This window comes from Pseudophryne corroboree, chromosome 1 (assembly GCF_028390025.1).
Source record: "Pseudophryne corroboree isolate aPseCor3 chromosome 1, aPseCor3.hap2, whole genome shotgun sequence".
NCBI classification, from domain to species: Eukaryota; Metazoa; Chordata; class Amphibia; order Anura; family Myobatrachidae; genus Pseudophryne; species Pseudophryne corroboree.
The window spans coordinates 452,140,586-452,156,801 of record NC_086444.1 but is presented as its reverse complement, the minus strand read 5'-3'; the positions used below and the strand labels follow the sequence as shown (position 1 = coordinate 452,156,801).

Here is a 16,216-nt window from a genome sequence, read left to right as displayed (position 1 = left end):
CTGTTTATATTGTATGCACCCAACAAGATGGGTGCTCCTGCTTCTAAGCAGACGATTGCTCGTTGGATTTGTAGCACAATTCAACTTGCACATTCTGTGGCAGGCTTGCCACAACCTAAATCTGTCAAGGCCCATTCCACAAGGAAAGTGGGCTCATCCTGGGCGGCTGCCCGGGGGGTCTCGGCATTACAACTCTGCCGAGCTGCTACTTGGTCAGGGGCAAACACGTTTGCAAAATTCTACAAATTTGATACCCTGGCTGAGGAGGACCTTGAGTTCTCTCATTCGGTGCTGCAGAGTCATCCGCACTCTCCCGCCCGTTTGGGAGCTTTGGTATAATCCCCATGGTCCTGACGGAGTCCCCAGCATCCACTTAGGACGTTAGAGAAAATAAGAATTTACTTACCGATAATTCTATTTCTCGTAGTCCGTAGTGGATGCTGGGCGCCCATCCCAAGTGCGGATTGTCTGCAATACTTGTACATAGTTATTGTTACAAACAAATTCGGGTTGTTATTGTTGTGAGCCGTCTGTTCAGAGGCTCCTACGTTTGTCATACTGTTAACTGGGTTCAGATCACAAGTTATACGGTGTGATTGGTGTGGCTGGTATGAGTCTTACCCGGGATTCAATATCCTTCCTTATTGTGTACGCTCGTCCGGGCACAGTATCCTAACTGAGGCTTGGAGGAGGGTCATAGGGGGAGGAGCCAGTACACACCACCTAATCCTAAAGCTTTATTTTTGTGCCCTGTCTCCTGCGGAGCCGCTATTCCCCATGGTCCTGACGGAGTCTCCAGCATCCACTACGGACTACGAGAAATAGAATTATCGGTAAGTAAATTCTTATTTTTTTCAACCAGGACCGGCTCAATGAGCACGGGGCTGGTTTTGCTTAGGAGGGGGGACCCCACGCATTTTGAAAAAAAATTTTTTACAATGTTTTATTTTTTACGAAAGGTGCACAATGAAGGCCAGCACGGATCTCACAGATCCGGCCGAGATTCATTGTGTTAAAGTCGGCAGTGTTTTACAATTCACTCCCGTAAAACACTGCCAAAAAATACGAATGACATCGACATCGGTAAATACGAAAATGCAGAATACGACAGCTTAGTAAATTAGTCGTAATAAATTCAAAAAGTTGCAATTTTACACTTTCGATGTCATTCGTGATTGAACTTTAACCTCATTCGGAAAAATACGAATTTTAGTAAATATACCCCAATGTCCCTTTAAAGCTTCCCTCATCATGGCAAAGTTGGCTTTGCTAAAGTTTAGAGTCTTAGTTGAGCCTTTTTAGGGCTGTTTGTGAAAACTGTGGTCGCTGTTTCCCATGGGCTCCCCTACTGTAATATTTGATATCAATTCCACATTTTTTGTTAGTAAGAGGTCTAAGATTGCAATGTACCTAGTTGGTTCCTCGATTAGTTGAAGTAAGTAGTGATCATTTAGTGTGTTTAAAAACCTTTCTCTATCGTCCTAGTGGATGCTGGGGTTCCTGAAAGGACCATGGGGAATAGCGGCTCCGCAGGAGACAGGGCACAAAAGTAAAGCTTTCCGATCAGGTGGTGTGCACTGGCTCCTCCCCCTATGACCCTCCTCCAAGCCAGTTAGATTTTTGTGCCCGGCCGAGAAGGGTGCAATTCTAGGTGGCTCTCCTAAAGAGCTGCTTAGAGAAAGTTTAGCTTAGGTTTTTTACTTTACAGTGAGTCCTGCTGGCAACAGGATCACTGCATCGAGGGACTTAGGGGAGAAGAAGTGAACTCACCTGCGTGCAGGATGGATTGGCTTCTTGGCTACTGGACATCAGCTCCAGAGGGACGATCACAGGTACAGCCTGGATGGTCACCGGAGCCTTGCCGCCGGCCCCCTTGCAGATGCTGAAGTAAGAAGAGGTCCAGAATCGGCGGCAGAAGACTCCTCAGTCTTCTAAAGGTAGCGCACAGCACTGCAGCTGTGCGCCATTTTCCTCTCAGCACACTTCACACGGCAGTCACTGAGGGTGCAGGGCGCTGGGAGGGGGGCGCCCTGGGAGGCAAATGAATACCTATTTTGGCTAAAAATACCTCACATATAGCCTCCGGAGGCTATATGGAGATATTTAACCCCTGCCAGAATCCGTTAAGAGCGGGAGACGAGGCCGCCGAAAAAGGGGCGGGGCCTATCTCCTCAGCACACAGCGCCATTTTCCCTCACAGAAAGGCTGGAGGGAAGGCTCCCAGGCTCTCCCCTGCACTGCACTACAGAAACAGGGTTAAAACAGAGAGGGGGGGCACTAATTTGGCGATATGCTTATATATTAAGATGCTATAAGGGAAAACACTTATATAAGGTTGTCCCTATATAATTATAGCGTTTTTGGTGTGTGCTGGCAAACTCTCCCTCTGTCTCTCCAAAGGGCTAGTGGGTCCTGTCCTCTATCAGAGCATTCCCTGTGTGTGTGCTGTGTGTCGGTACGTGTGTGTCGACATGTAGGAGGACGATGTTGGTGAGGAGGCGGAGCAATTGCCTGTAATGGTGATGTCACTCTCTAGGGAGTCGACACCGGAATGGATGGCTTATTTAGGAAATTACGTGATAATGTCAACACGCTGCAAGGTCGGTTGACGACATGAGACGGCCGACAAACAATTAGTACCGGTCCAGACGTCTCAAAAACACCGTCAGGGGTTTTAAAACGCCCGTTTACTTTAGTCGGTCGACACAGACACAGACAGGGACACTGAATCCAGTGTCGACGGTGAATAAACAAACGTATTCCTTATTAGGGCCACACGTTAAAGGCAATGAAGGAGGTGTTACATATTTCTGATACTACAAGTACCACAAAAGAGGGTATTATGTGGGATGTGAAAAAACTACCATAGTTTTTCCTGAATCAGATAAATTAAATAAAGTGTGTGATGATGCGTGGGTTCCCCCCGATAGAAAATTATGGGCGGTATACCCTTTCCCGCCAGAAGTTAGGGCGCGTTGGGAAACACCCCTTAAGGTGGATAAGGCGCTCACACGCTTATCAAAACAAGTGGCGGTACCGTCTATAGATAGGGCCGTCCTCAAGGACCAGCTGACAGGAGGCTGGAAAAATATCATAAAAAGTATATACACACATACTGGTGTTATACTGCGACCAGCGATCGCCTCAGCCTGGATGTGCAGAGCTGGGGTGGCTTGGTCGGATTCCCTGACTAAAAATATTGATACCCTTGACAGGGACAGTATTTTATTGACTATAGAGCATTTAAAGGATGCATTTCTATATATGCGAGATGCACAGAGGGATATTTGCACTCTGGCATCATGAGTAAATGCGATGTCCATAACTGCCAAAAGATGTTATGGACGCGACAGTGGTCAGGTGATGCAGATTCCAAACGGCACAAAGGTGTATTGCCGTATAAAGGAAGAGGAGTTATTTGGGGTCGGTCCATCGGACCTGGTGGCCACGGCAACTGCTGGAAAATCCACCGTTTTTTACCCTAAGTCACATCTCTGCAGAAAAAGACACCGTCTTTTCAGCCTCAGTCCTCTCGTCCCTATAAGATCATATCTGCCCAGGGATAGAGGAAAGGGAAGAAGACTGCAGCAGGCAGCCCATTTCCGTTTCTGACAAGTTCTCAGCATGGCGCTGAGACCGTACAGGACCCCTGGATCCTACAAGTAGTATCCCAGGGGTACAGATTGGAAGGTCGAGACGTTTCCCCTTCGCAGGCTCCTGAAGTCTGCTTTACCAAGGTCTCCCTCCGACAAGGAGGCAGTATGGAAAAAAATTCACAAGCTGTATTCCCAGCAGGTGATAACTAAATTACCCCTCCTACTACAAGAAAAGGGGTATTATTCCACACTATATTGTGGTACTGAAGCCAGAAGGCTAGGTGAGACTTATTCTAAAAATTTTTTTGAACACTTACAAAGGTTCAAATCAAGATGGAGTCACTCAGAGCAGTGATAACGAACCAGGAAGAAGAGGACTATATAGTGTCCCGGGACATCAGGGATGCTTACCTCTATGTCCCAAATTTGCCCTTCTCACTAAGGGTACCTCAGGTTCGTGGTGCAGAACTGTCACTATCAGTTTCAGACGCTGCCGTTTGGATTGTCCACGGCACCCCGGGTCTTTACCAAGGTAATGGCCGAAATGATGATTCTTCTTCGAAGAAAAGGCGTCTTAAGTATCCCTTACTTGGACGATTTCCTGATAAGGGCATAGTCCAGGGAACAGTTGGAGGTCGGAGTAGCACTATCTCGGATACTGCTACAACAGCACGGGTGGATTCTAAATATTCCAAAATCGCAGCTGATCCGACGACACGTCTGCTGTGCCTAGGGATGATTCTGGACACAGTCCAGAAAAAGGTGTTTCTCCCGGAAGAGAAAGCCAGGGAGTTATCCGAGTTAGTCAGGAACCTCCTAAAAACAGTGCATCATTGCACAAGGGTCCTGGTAAAAATGGTGGCTTCCTACGAAGCAATTCCATTCGGCAGATTTCACGCAAGAACTTTTCAGTGGGATCTGCTGGACAAATGGCCCGGATCGCATCTTCAGATGCATCAGCGGATAACCCTATATCCAAGGACAAGGGTGTCTCTCCTGTGGTGGTTATAGAGTGCTCATCTTCTAGAGGGCCGCAGATTCGGCATTCAGGATTGGATGCTGGTGACCACGGAGCCCAGCCCGAGAGGCTGGGGAGCAGTCACACAGGGAAAAAATTTCCAGGGAGTGTGATCAAGTCTGGAGACTTTTCTCCACATAAATATACTGGAGCTAAGGGTAAATTTATAATGCTCTAAGCTTAGCAAGACCTCTGCTTCAGGGTCAGCCGGTATTTATCCAGTGGGAAAAACATCACGGCAGTCGCCCACGTAAACAGACAGGGCGACACAAGAAGCAGGAGGGCAATGGCAAAAACTGCAAGGACTTTTCGCTGGGCGGAAAATCATGTGATAGCACTGTCAGCAGTGTTTCATCCCGGGAATGGAAACTGGGAAGCAGACTTCCTCAGCAGGCACGACCTCCACCCGGGAGAGTGGAAACTTCATCGGGAAGTTTTTTCCACATGATTGTAAACCGTTGGGAAATACCAAAGGTGGACATGATGGCGTCCCGTCTGAACAAAAAACGGGACAGGTATTGCGCCAGGTCAAGAGACCCTCAGGCAATAGCTGTGGACGTTCTGGTAACACCGTGGGTGTACCAGTCGGTGTATGTGTTCCCTCCTCTGCTTCTCATACCTAAGGTGCTGAGAATTATAAGACGTAGAGGAGTAAGAACTATACTCATGGCTCCGGATTGGCCAAGAAGGACTTGGTACCCGGAACTTCAAGAGATGCTTACAGAGGTCTTATGGCCTCTGCCGCTAAGAAGGGACTTGCTTCAGCAAGTACCATGTCTGTTCCAAGACTTACCGCAGCTGCGTTTGTCGGCATGGCGGTGGAAAGCCGGATCCTAAGAGAAAAAGGCATTCCGGAAGAGGTCATTCCTACCCTGGTCAAAGCCAGAAAGGAGGTGACCGCACAACATTATCACCACATGTGGCGAAAATATGTTGCGTGGTGTGAGGCCAGGAAGGCCCCACAAAGAAATTTCAACTCGGTCGTTTCCTGCATTTCCTGCAAACAGGAGTGTCTATGGGCCTCAAATTGGGGTCCATTAAGGTTCAAATTTCGGCCCTGTCGATTTTCTTCCAGAAAGAATTGGCTTCAGTTCCTGAAGTCCAGAAGTTGTCAAGGGAGTATTGCATATACAACCCCCTTTTGTGCCTCCAGTGGCACTGTGGGATCTCAACGTAGTTCTGGGATTCCTCAAATCACATTGGTTTAAAACCAGTCAAATCTGTGGATTTGAAGCATCTCACAGGAAAAGTGACCATGCTCTTGGCCCTGGCCTGGACCAGGCGAGTGTCAAATTGGTGGTTTTTTCTCAAAAAAGCCCATATCTGTTTGTCCATTCGGACAGGGCAGAGCTGCGGACTCGTCCCCAGTTCTCTCCCTAAGGTGGTGTCAGTGTTTTACCTGAACCAGCTTATTGTGGTGCCTTGCACCTACTAGGGACTTGGAGGACTCCAAGTTGCTAGATGTTGTCAGGGCCCTGAAAATATGTTCCAGGACGGCTGGAGTCAGGAAAACTGACTTGCTGTTATCCTGTATGCACCCAACAAACTGGGTGCTCTTGCTTCTAAGCAGACTATTGCTAGTTGGATGTGTAATACAATTCAGCTTGCACATTCTGTGGCAGGCCTGCCACAGCCAAAATATGTAAATGCCCATTCCACAAGGAAGGTGGGCTCATCTTGGGCGGCTGCCCGAGGGGTCTCGGCTTTACAACTTTGCCGAGCAGCTACTTGGTCAGGGGCAAACACGTTTGCTAAATTCTACAAATTTGATACCCTGGCTAAGGAGGACCTGGAGTTCTCTCATTCGGTGCTGCAGAGTCATCCGCACTCTCCCGCCCGTTTGGGAGCTTTGGTATAATCCCCATGGTCCTTTCAGGAACCCCAGCATCCACTAGGACGATAGAGAAAATAAGAATTTACTTACCGATAATTCTATTTCTCGGAGTCCGTAGTGGATGCTGGGCGCCCATCCCAAGTGCGGATTATCTGCAATACTTGTACATAGTTACAAAAATCGGGTTATTATTGTTGTGAGCCATCTTTTCAGAGGCTCCGCTGTTATCATACTGTTAACTGGGTTTAGATCACAAGTTGTACGGTGTGATTGGTGTGGCTGGTATGAGTCTTACCCGGGATTCAAAATTCCTCCCTTATTGTGTACGCTCGTCCGGGCACAGTACCTAACTGGCTTGGAGGAGGGTCATAGGGGGAGGAGCCAGTGCACACCACCTGATCGGAAAGCTTTACTTTTGTGCCCTGTCTCCTGCGGAGCCGCTATTCCCCATGGTCCTTTCAGGAACCCCAGCATCCACTACGGACTCCGAGAAATAGAATTATCGGTAAGTAAATTCTTATTATTAGCCTAGTATCACATGAATCATTTGTCCAATTAACCTCTGGATAATTAAATCTAATTTAGGTTGTGATAAATATGCCTTATGCTACCATTTTACTACAGTACATTTGTTAACTCTAAATAAGGTACATTAAAATATATTGCAATATATGAGTTGGACAGTAGTAAAATAGAGGAGTCAGAGTTGAAGGTTTGGTGTACTGACTCCACAGCCCTGGTTATTATATATTATAAAGGAGGCACAACAAGTTATTAAATAATATAAATGGGGCACAAGGTTTATTTTATTTCCCTGGCATGTACCAGAAGGGACCCAATGCTACTTAGCATTGAATAGGTCATCTCTTGGTATGGGACTTGAACAAACTCAAGCTCCCTTCAGAGGACCCCCAATATATTGAAGAGGAGGGAGTTTCTTGATATTTACAGTGTTAATTGCTATTTTCCCTATACGCAGGGCCGGATTAAGCCTTTGGGAGGCCCGGGGAACTTAAAAAAGGGGGGCCCCTGCATGTGTGGGAGGGTCATGTATGCCTATGGGGGTGACTTCTGGGGGGGAGGGGGGGGGGGGGTCAATACAATAACAATTGGGGGTGGGGGAGGAATAATGTACAGTTAAAGTAATAATAAAAAAAAAATACATTGGTTGCAGGGTGGGGTATGTGCACAAAAAAAGTGTTGGTTTTTTTACTGGGGGGGATTGGGTGGTTCATTAAACTTTTTTTATTGCTTCTAAGGGGGTATGGGGTTACTATTGTAACGGGTTTAAGTCCACTGTGGGGTCTATTGCCAATGGGGGGGGGATGTTATTTTCTGCACTGCTGCAGATTGTAACAATGAACTCGCTACTGTGTGGGGTGGGCGTTCACCTCTGGACTACCTTGCTTGCTCGACCGCACTCCTTATCAGTGCAGAGGTCTGTTCAGTCTCCTGTCCAGGTCCCGGGTCCCTCTCTCCTCGCTGGGAAGAGGCGTGGTCCCTCAATCCAGACAGCTGCTACTACTGTAGCTAGCTGTCAGTGTAACCCTTCGTGCAGCGTGGCCGTGACTGTTTACGCTGTGCAGGCAGCAGGGGCAAATGGATCTAAGCAGCTCCAGCTGGGGGGCCCCTTTAGGGAGGAGGGCGTGGGGTACTCACCCACTGTGACCCCCCCTTAATCCGGCTCTGCCTATACGGCATTGTTTACGGATTTTGAAACCACCAAGCATGGGGGGGTTATTCAGGTTTGTTAACAAACTAAAAAAAGCAAGCAACTGGGCAAACCATGTTGCACTACAGGTGTGCAGAGAGAGTTAGATTTGGGTGCGGTGTATTCAAACTGAAATTTAAATTGTACAGAAATCTACCATGCACAGAAACAATATAACCCACCCAAATCTAAGGGTCCGATTCAGACCTGATCGCTGTTGTGCGATTTCGCAAGGCTGATGATTATCGATCGACTGCACATGCATACATATTGTAATGCGCATGCATGAGGCCAAACTGCAAAAACAATACAGTCTTTTTTTATCGCTAGGCGTACGCAAGTTGATTGACAGGAAACCGGCGTTTGGGGGTGGTAACTGGCCATTTTCTGGGAGTGTGAGGAAAAATGCAGGCATGCCCAATTGTTTTCAGGGAGGGTGTGTGACGTCAGCTCCGGCCCCGATCAGCCTGATTCTTCACAGTGTAGGAGTAAGTAGGATTTGCAGCTGACCGGCATTATACAGACTTGCACAGAGTGGATTTTCACTCTTTCTGGGTGGCAACTATCTGATCACAAACCTCTACAAATTTGCAGAGGTGCGGTCAGGTCTGAATTACCCCCTAAATCTCTCTGGACATGCTACATCTGCCCTACATACAGTGCATCATGGTTTTGCCCAGTTGCTTGCTTTTTTAGTTTTCTAACAAACTTGAATAAGCCTTTGGTTGGGAATATTTCAAAACCCCCTGCATCCCCCCCAATAAGGACATTTTCCCACCGATTTTTATTATTTAAGTCTCCCCGGTTTTGCATTTGCAGTGTGCGTTAAATTATTGTCCTGTTGAAAAACAAACCCCAGTTTGAAATTTCTGGCACAGTGACAGTTTTAGTTTTTAGCCCCCCTCAGCTGCCCCTGGTAAGATGACAAAGGACACATCTGCATATTGAAGGAGATGGAGAGACTAATGCAGACCTAATCGCAGCAGCATAATCTTTCTCTAATGGGCAAAACCATGTGCATTGCAGGGGGGCAGATACTGTATAACATGTGCAGAGACAGTTAGATTTTGGTGGGTTATTTTGTTTCTGTGCAGGGTAAATACTGCCTGCTTTATTTTTACACTGCAATTTAGATTTCAGTTTGAACACACCCAACCCAAATCTAAAGGTGCATACAGACGGAGAGATTTTGACTATGAGAGATTTTGACTGAGCGATTTCCCTTGAACTGGCAGTAGGAGATTTTGACTAACTTTTCCAGCGATTTTGACTAACTTTTCCAGCGATTTTGACTAACTTTACCAGCGATTTTGGCTATGGGCGATTTTGGCTAACTCATTTAAGCAAGGGGATACTTTTTCTTTTCCAGCGACCTAGCCAAAATTGACTTGCCTGCACAGTCTATTTTTAGCAGCAATAGCGACCTGGCGGGGACGCGCATCGCTATCGCTGGCTGTGTACACACAGAGCGATATGCACTAACTTTATGAGCGATTTTGACTATATAGTCAAAATCTCTCAGCTATATCGCTCCGTGTGTATGGACCTTAACTCTCTCTGTACATGTTATATCTGCCCCACCTGCAGTGCATATGGTTTTGCCCATTAGAGAAACCACCAAACATAGGGCCTAATTCAGACCTGATCGTAGATCTATGATCAAAATCTCTGCCATGCGGGGGGACGCCCAGCACAGGGCTAGTCAGCCCTGCATGCCAGCCCCCCCCCCCTCTTCCCCAGACCTGAAGAGTAGCTCCCTGCCAGTCTAGCTGTGAAGGCAGGTGGCTACCTGCCACGTAATTGGCTGTAGCGGCTGCATGTGACGTCACGTAGCCGCCACGGCCCACCCCGCAAACGGTCCGGACAGGCCTGCGTTGACCGGACCGCACCCTGAAAACGCAGCCGTAACCCCGTCGACATGCCCTGTGATCGCCTGTGCCTGTCAGTCAGGAAGAGGCGATCGCACCAGTGAGATGCCTTCGCATATCACCGTGTGCGCACACGCAGTGCGGCTGCAGCGCGTGTGCACACCTCACTGGGCTTCAGCCTGCAGCGACCAGGTCTGAATTAGGCCCATTGTTGGAGACATTTAAAAATTGCACCCTCTTCCCACCAAACAAGGAAATGTTCTCATCTGTTTTCTCTTATTGAAAAACAAACCCCAGTTTGAAATTTTTGGTAGTGGTAGAGCTTGTCTGGAAAATTCAGTATTTATATTTCTATGGACTGTAAGAGGATTTTGACTCCTTGTGCCTAAAAAACTGTCCAATGAGCTTTTGGGCTAGATGCATCATTGCTTGGAAAGTGATAAAATGGAGAGTGAAAAAGTACCAGCCAATCAGGTCTTAACTGCCATGTCACAGGATGTGTTTGAAAAATGTCAGTTAGGAGCTGATTGGCTGGTACTTTTTCACTCTCCATTTTATCACTTTCCAAGCGATGATGCATCTAGCCCCTTATCACGACTGATGTCCTGTTTTTCTATGTGAGGTAGTTATGTGACCGGCAGTCAGGAGACCAACAGTCACAATACCAACGCCGGTATCCCGCCCCCTAACAGTCGGCATGCCGACTAACAGGGACTATTCCCACTCATGGGTGTCCACGACACCCATAGAGTGGGAATATAACCTGTGGCAAGTGCAGCTCGCCACCTAGCTCGCAATTGCGTTTGTCTCCCCCATTGGGCATCTAAAAGCCAGTATCCCGTCTTTGGTATGGTGACCAGTGGTCTCCTGACCGCCAGTCACTCATACCCAACCCTTTTCTGTGACAGTTGGTCTTTAACACCATTTGTATTCTATGGAAAGTAATACCACTTTCACATCGTCACCCCTTATAACGCAACCTGGTTGAGACCCCTTTCAGACTGGTGGCATCAACCCGGCAAATTGCCGGGTGGTGACGTCAGCGGTGACTTGTGCGGAGGCGGTGCCTTGAGATCAGATAATCTCCAAGTGCTGCCTGTCCCTCTAACTTTCCCTCTCTCTATACTGTGAACAGGTCCCGGGTCACATCTACCCGGCAACCCGTTCACACTGCACCTGACTTGGGGATAACCCTGCTTTATCCCCAGGTTGAAATACGGGGTCAGGTGACTCGGGAATTCGGGACTTACCCCTTTCACACATCGACCTGCGTCGACCTGGCAATATACCAGGTTATTCGTGCAGTGTAAAAGGGGTATAAATAAGAGCTAGATTCACCAGTCTTGCCCTTGACAGAAAAAATTTAATGTATTAATTAGAAACATTCTTTGTAGATTTTAAGTTCACTGTTAGCTATACAATTCCCTAATATTATAAAGACAAGAGCCAAAATGTTATAGGGTCCAATTTGCTGGTCCTGGTATAAATCTGGTGATATAGCTGCTAGATTTAAAACAGCAATAATTTTTAAGGTAAAAACAACCTTGTTTTGGCATAAAATAAATTACTGCTTTAAATCTATCAGTTATATCACTGGAATTGCGCATACGTGTATCATACTTACCAATTCCGGACTCACGGGAAAGTAGGCTCCCGGTGTACGTGATGACATGATCGGGTCATCAGCCTTTTGGACCGCCCACTTTCACCCTGTAAGTAGGTGGCAGCAGGCAGGTGGCAGCCGGCTCTGGGAGACTTCTGGCCAGCTGGGAGCGCCACCTAATTTTCAGGAGTGCCCCCGCGGCCCCGCCCATTCCAGTAGATTGGACAAGTATGAATAGTATTTGGAGTTGACACATCCATTTTAAATCCCAATTGTTTCCTGGTTTAGAAAACAGTTTGCACCCTCTATAAGCAGAATACTGCTAACAGTATTTGATCATTTTAAGCATAATGTTGGACATTAAATAGTTTCTTGCTTTTAAATGCTAATTCATGGAATTTACTTATCTGTAGCAACCAACATCAGTAAACCGACTACAGGATAGGAACACTCCACTAAGTTCCAGCCAAGGTAGGAATATCACAGATTTTGGTGTGGGATGGTCCTTAGAAAAATACATCAAAGTATTTTTCGGATATATTAAGTTTGTTGAACATAGTAGGGCATAAATATTTTGGCATCACATATTATGCTTGTGTATACTGTGAACTGCTAACACAAAATAACATCAACTTTAAAGAAGATGGCATTTTCTGTACTTTGATAAGACAATGGCAATGTTTCATGCACAGCTAAGGAGTCCCTTCAGATACAAACTGAGAGGCTGAGAACATGATAAAATGGAGTTTTGATGGGAAATCAAGAAAAAGTGTTTAAACAGGTTAGGGATGGAATCCCAGCGGCCTGGAATCCTGGAGGTCAGAATGCCGGCAGCGGGGCGATCGCTAGAAAGCCCCTTGCGGCCCCGCTGCGCTCACCACGCTGTAGACTCGGTGGCTCGCTGTGCTCGCCACAGGTTCTGTTCCCACTCTATCTAGGGTATTCAATTATCCGCAAATTCGCGGCAATTTTTCGCGGCAATCGGGCGAAAATTGCCGCGAAAATGCTCTGTTTTTCGACCTATTTAATTCCAAACTGGTTTCACGTGAAAATTCTTGCAGTGAAAAGTGCAGGTGAAAATGGGGAAATCAGCCTGTACCCCAAAAAATGCTAAACTAACATAGGAAAACAGAAGAGAAGTGTGTTAGAGATCACATTAGAGCGTTTTTGGGGACTTAAATTGTGTGAAATGGCTGTTATATGCATTTTTTTAAAAAATGCAAAAAAATGATAGAAAGCAAGTTTTTTTGAGCAAAATAAATGCTCTCATTAAATTTGGGGTACATGAAAATGGGTATAAGTATATATTTGGGTCATTTTAGGGTACTTTAAAAAAAAAAGTGGAAACAGACCGATTACTCCCATCTGCAAGCCTAAAAAACACCTGTCCCACTCATAAAGCACCTCAATATACCTGTCCCATACCTTGAACCCCAATTTCCATCACTTTGTACTTTTTCACCCCAATTAAAAAAAATTAAAAACCTCAACGTGCCTCATTAGTCATTAAGGGGGGTGTCCCAGGAGTTCTGTACCATATCCAAACATTTTTACCTTAAAATAGTGACTTTTCCCAACTTTTCACCTGCTTCAGAGTAAGTGAAGTGAAATTAGTGAAAAAATGATCACCGATAAATTTTCCAGGAAAAATGAATAGGCTGTAATTGCGTTTCGCAGGAAAAGTCCGTTATCGCTGCTAATTGAATATACCCCTATGGGTGTTGTGGACACCCACGAGTGGGAATAGCCCTGGTGCAGCTGTCGGCAATAGCCCTGGTGCAGCTGTCAGCATTCTCTGCGATTGGGATCTGGCGTCTGTATTCTGACCGCTAGGATATTAACTTCATCCCGTTTAAACAGCCATACAATAGTATTGGAAAATGAGTGAATAAAGTACATGATGCAATTGTACACATTGAAACAACCAATTAACCACTTAACTGATTTTTTTCCCCCACAAAACTGCTCAGAAATTGTTTTGTTTTTTTACACTTATCTAAGTTTAAAACGTATTTTTAATTATATAATAAAATATTTTATAAAATAAAATAAAATATATATATATGTTTTTTTTGCACCCCATTCCCCCGTGTCCATAGGCCCCCATCATAAAATAATATATAATAGTACCCCCCATACCCCTTTAATAGTAAAAACAAAACATGTTTTATAAACCACCCCCTCCCCTATTAAACATTTTTGTGCCTACCCTGTGGTCAATGTATTGTTTTTTCTATTATGTTAACCATCCTCCAGCATTATTTAACTTTTTTTTCTCCTCTTCCACCCCCACTGGTTATAGATCCCCCATGGAGACTACCCCGCCCCCAGGCAGAGCGCAGCAAAGCATGTGTCAGGGGAAACGGATTATGAATTCCCCTTGCTGCAGCTGATCTCTGCACACACAAAGAAAACAGTCAAAGTGTGCTGGCAGTGGCGACAAGTTCCCCTCCCCACACTGTACTTCCTGGAGCATGCGCTCCAGAATGACGGATGCATGGCATTCAGAGGCGCGATTCCAGAAGTGATGTCGGTGGTCAGAGACTGCCTTATCACTCCGGGCATCCAGGGAGCCAGAGGAGGAGATCCATTCTACACTTGTGCAGAACGGATCTCCTTATCGAAGCAACAGGGGACACGGCAGTCTGCGCGTCACATGTGATGCAACTTGGCCAGGTAATGTACACCTGGCTCCGGTCGCATCACGTGACAATGCTAGGCAAATAGTGAAGAACAATGATTTTCTTACTATTAGATAAGACTACAGGCCATTAAAGAATAGGTAACATGTATTGGAAACGAGTTATATCCCCCCTGTTATAGCTCTAAGGACCTTTAAACAAAGTTAAGTGAAAAACATAGTATCATCTTGAATTGACACATTTAAACATTTACGGGGTTAAACAGTAACCCTGTGGCTAATTGCCAATCCAATTAGTGGTGAATCCCTGAAGTCCGCGTAATACCAGCAAAATCGGCTGCGGAAAAGACCCCATTGATTCCACAGTTTACGCGGAATCAGTGGTTTTTTTTTGTGCCTAAATCACAATTTTTATGTGTGGGTAAAGGGCTATTTAATTATATAGCCTTTCCCCACGCCGCAGAGATTTTTGCCGGCACTTAGATGCAGGATAAACCCCCTAGCAGTCAATATCTTGAAAGTATTTATATTCTTTTTTACTGGAATGTATTTTCAGGTTCGCCCTTATCTGGACAAAGCGTATCCTATCGGTAAGTGACTACTTATTCAACATACCATATTAACCACTTAACGGACAATTTTTTTCTCAAGAAAACCACTCCGAAATTGTCGGGTTTTTGGATTACTTATTAAAGTTTAGAAAATATTTTTAATAAAATATTTAAATATTTTATTGAAAAAATATATATCTAGGTGGTGTTTTGCATCCTCCCTCAGTCCCCTCTCTCCCACGTCCATAGGCCCCCATTGTAAAATAAATTCCCACCCCCCATTTTCAATAGACAGCCCAATGGTCATAAATTCCCCCCACAGCCCATTAGTAGCAAAAAAAACAAACAAACAAACAAACAACATGTTTTATTAACCCGACCCCCCCCCCCCCACACACACACACTCTTTAAAAGTCCCTACCACCACAATACCTTGTGACCAGGGTATTTTTTTTATTGTTATCCCTTTTCTCTTACGTCCTAGAGGATGCTAGGGTCCACATTAGCACCATGGGGTATAGACGGGTCCCTTGGGAGCCATGGGCACATTAAGAGTATAATAGTGTGGGCTGGCTCCTCCCTCTATGCCCCTCCTACCAGACTCAGTTTCAAAAATGTGCCTGGAGGAGCCGGTCACAGCTAGGGGAGCTCCTAGAGTTCTTTTAGTTTTCTTGTTTTTTTTAAAAGAGTTTAGGCACAGGGAGGCTGCTGGCAACAGCCACCCTGCTTCGTGGGACTTAGGGGGGGAGTAGTGTCCAACCCTAGGATTAATGGTCACTGTCTCTGCTGACAGGACACTGAGCTCCTGAGGGCGATGATCACAAGCCCCCACGTGACCGCTCGCTCCCGCAGCACTGCCGCCACCCCCTAACAGAGCCAGAAGACGTCGGTAGGGAGTTGGCCACCGGCAACCCGACAAGCAGGGAACCGGTGAGAATGGCGGCATCAGGGTAGGAGCGCAGTGCTGACACTGCGCTCCGGAGGGCTCAGAGGCAGGCTGTGAGGGGCGCCCTGGGCCAGCGCAAACCCTACAAACTGGTCAGACTCTGTCTACTGCCAGCAATGTAATACCTCAGGCCAGTATAATATCTCAAAGTGTGGGAAGACGCGCCATTACAGGGGGCGGAGCGCCATTTTCACCCTGCAGATCACATACAGAGACGCTGACAGGGAGCGCTGACCCTCCACATAGCTCCAGCTATCCTGTGTGGTACCAGGGGGTTATAGAAGGGGGGGGGGGGGTAGAGTGTTTTAGTCACATTATCAACTGGGAGGTCCATTAAGGTTTCTCAGTCAGCACCAGGCTTTTATTATTATAACTGCCTACTGGGCGCTGTGTGTGCAGGCTCCTTAACTCTGTGTCTCTCTAAAGGTACTTGGGGAAAACTGTCTGA

At 46.3% G+C, this 16,216-nt stretch overlaps 1 protein-coding gene across 3 annotated transcripts in view; it reads left to right on the top strand.

Annotated features, from left to right (window-relative positions):
- The window catches only part of RNF212B (ring finger protein 212B), a 368,589-nt gene that overhangs the window by 270,590 nt on the left and 81,783 nt on the right, over nucleotides 1–16,216 (top strand). For all 3 annotated transcript variants that reach the window (XR_010171594.1, XM_063913630.1, XM_063913629.1), the window contains 2 exons: nucleotides 12,044–12,101; nucleotides 14,828–14,861. Coding sequence is in view for 2 of the 3 variants with exons in the window: in XM_063913630.1 (XP_063769700.1) it covers nucleotides 12,044–12,101; nucleotides 14,828–14,861 (92 nt within the window). In the remaining variant the exon portion in view is untranslated. The remainder of the gene's footprint in view (nucleotides 1–12,043; nucleotides 12,102–14,827; nucleotides 14,862–16,216) is intronic.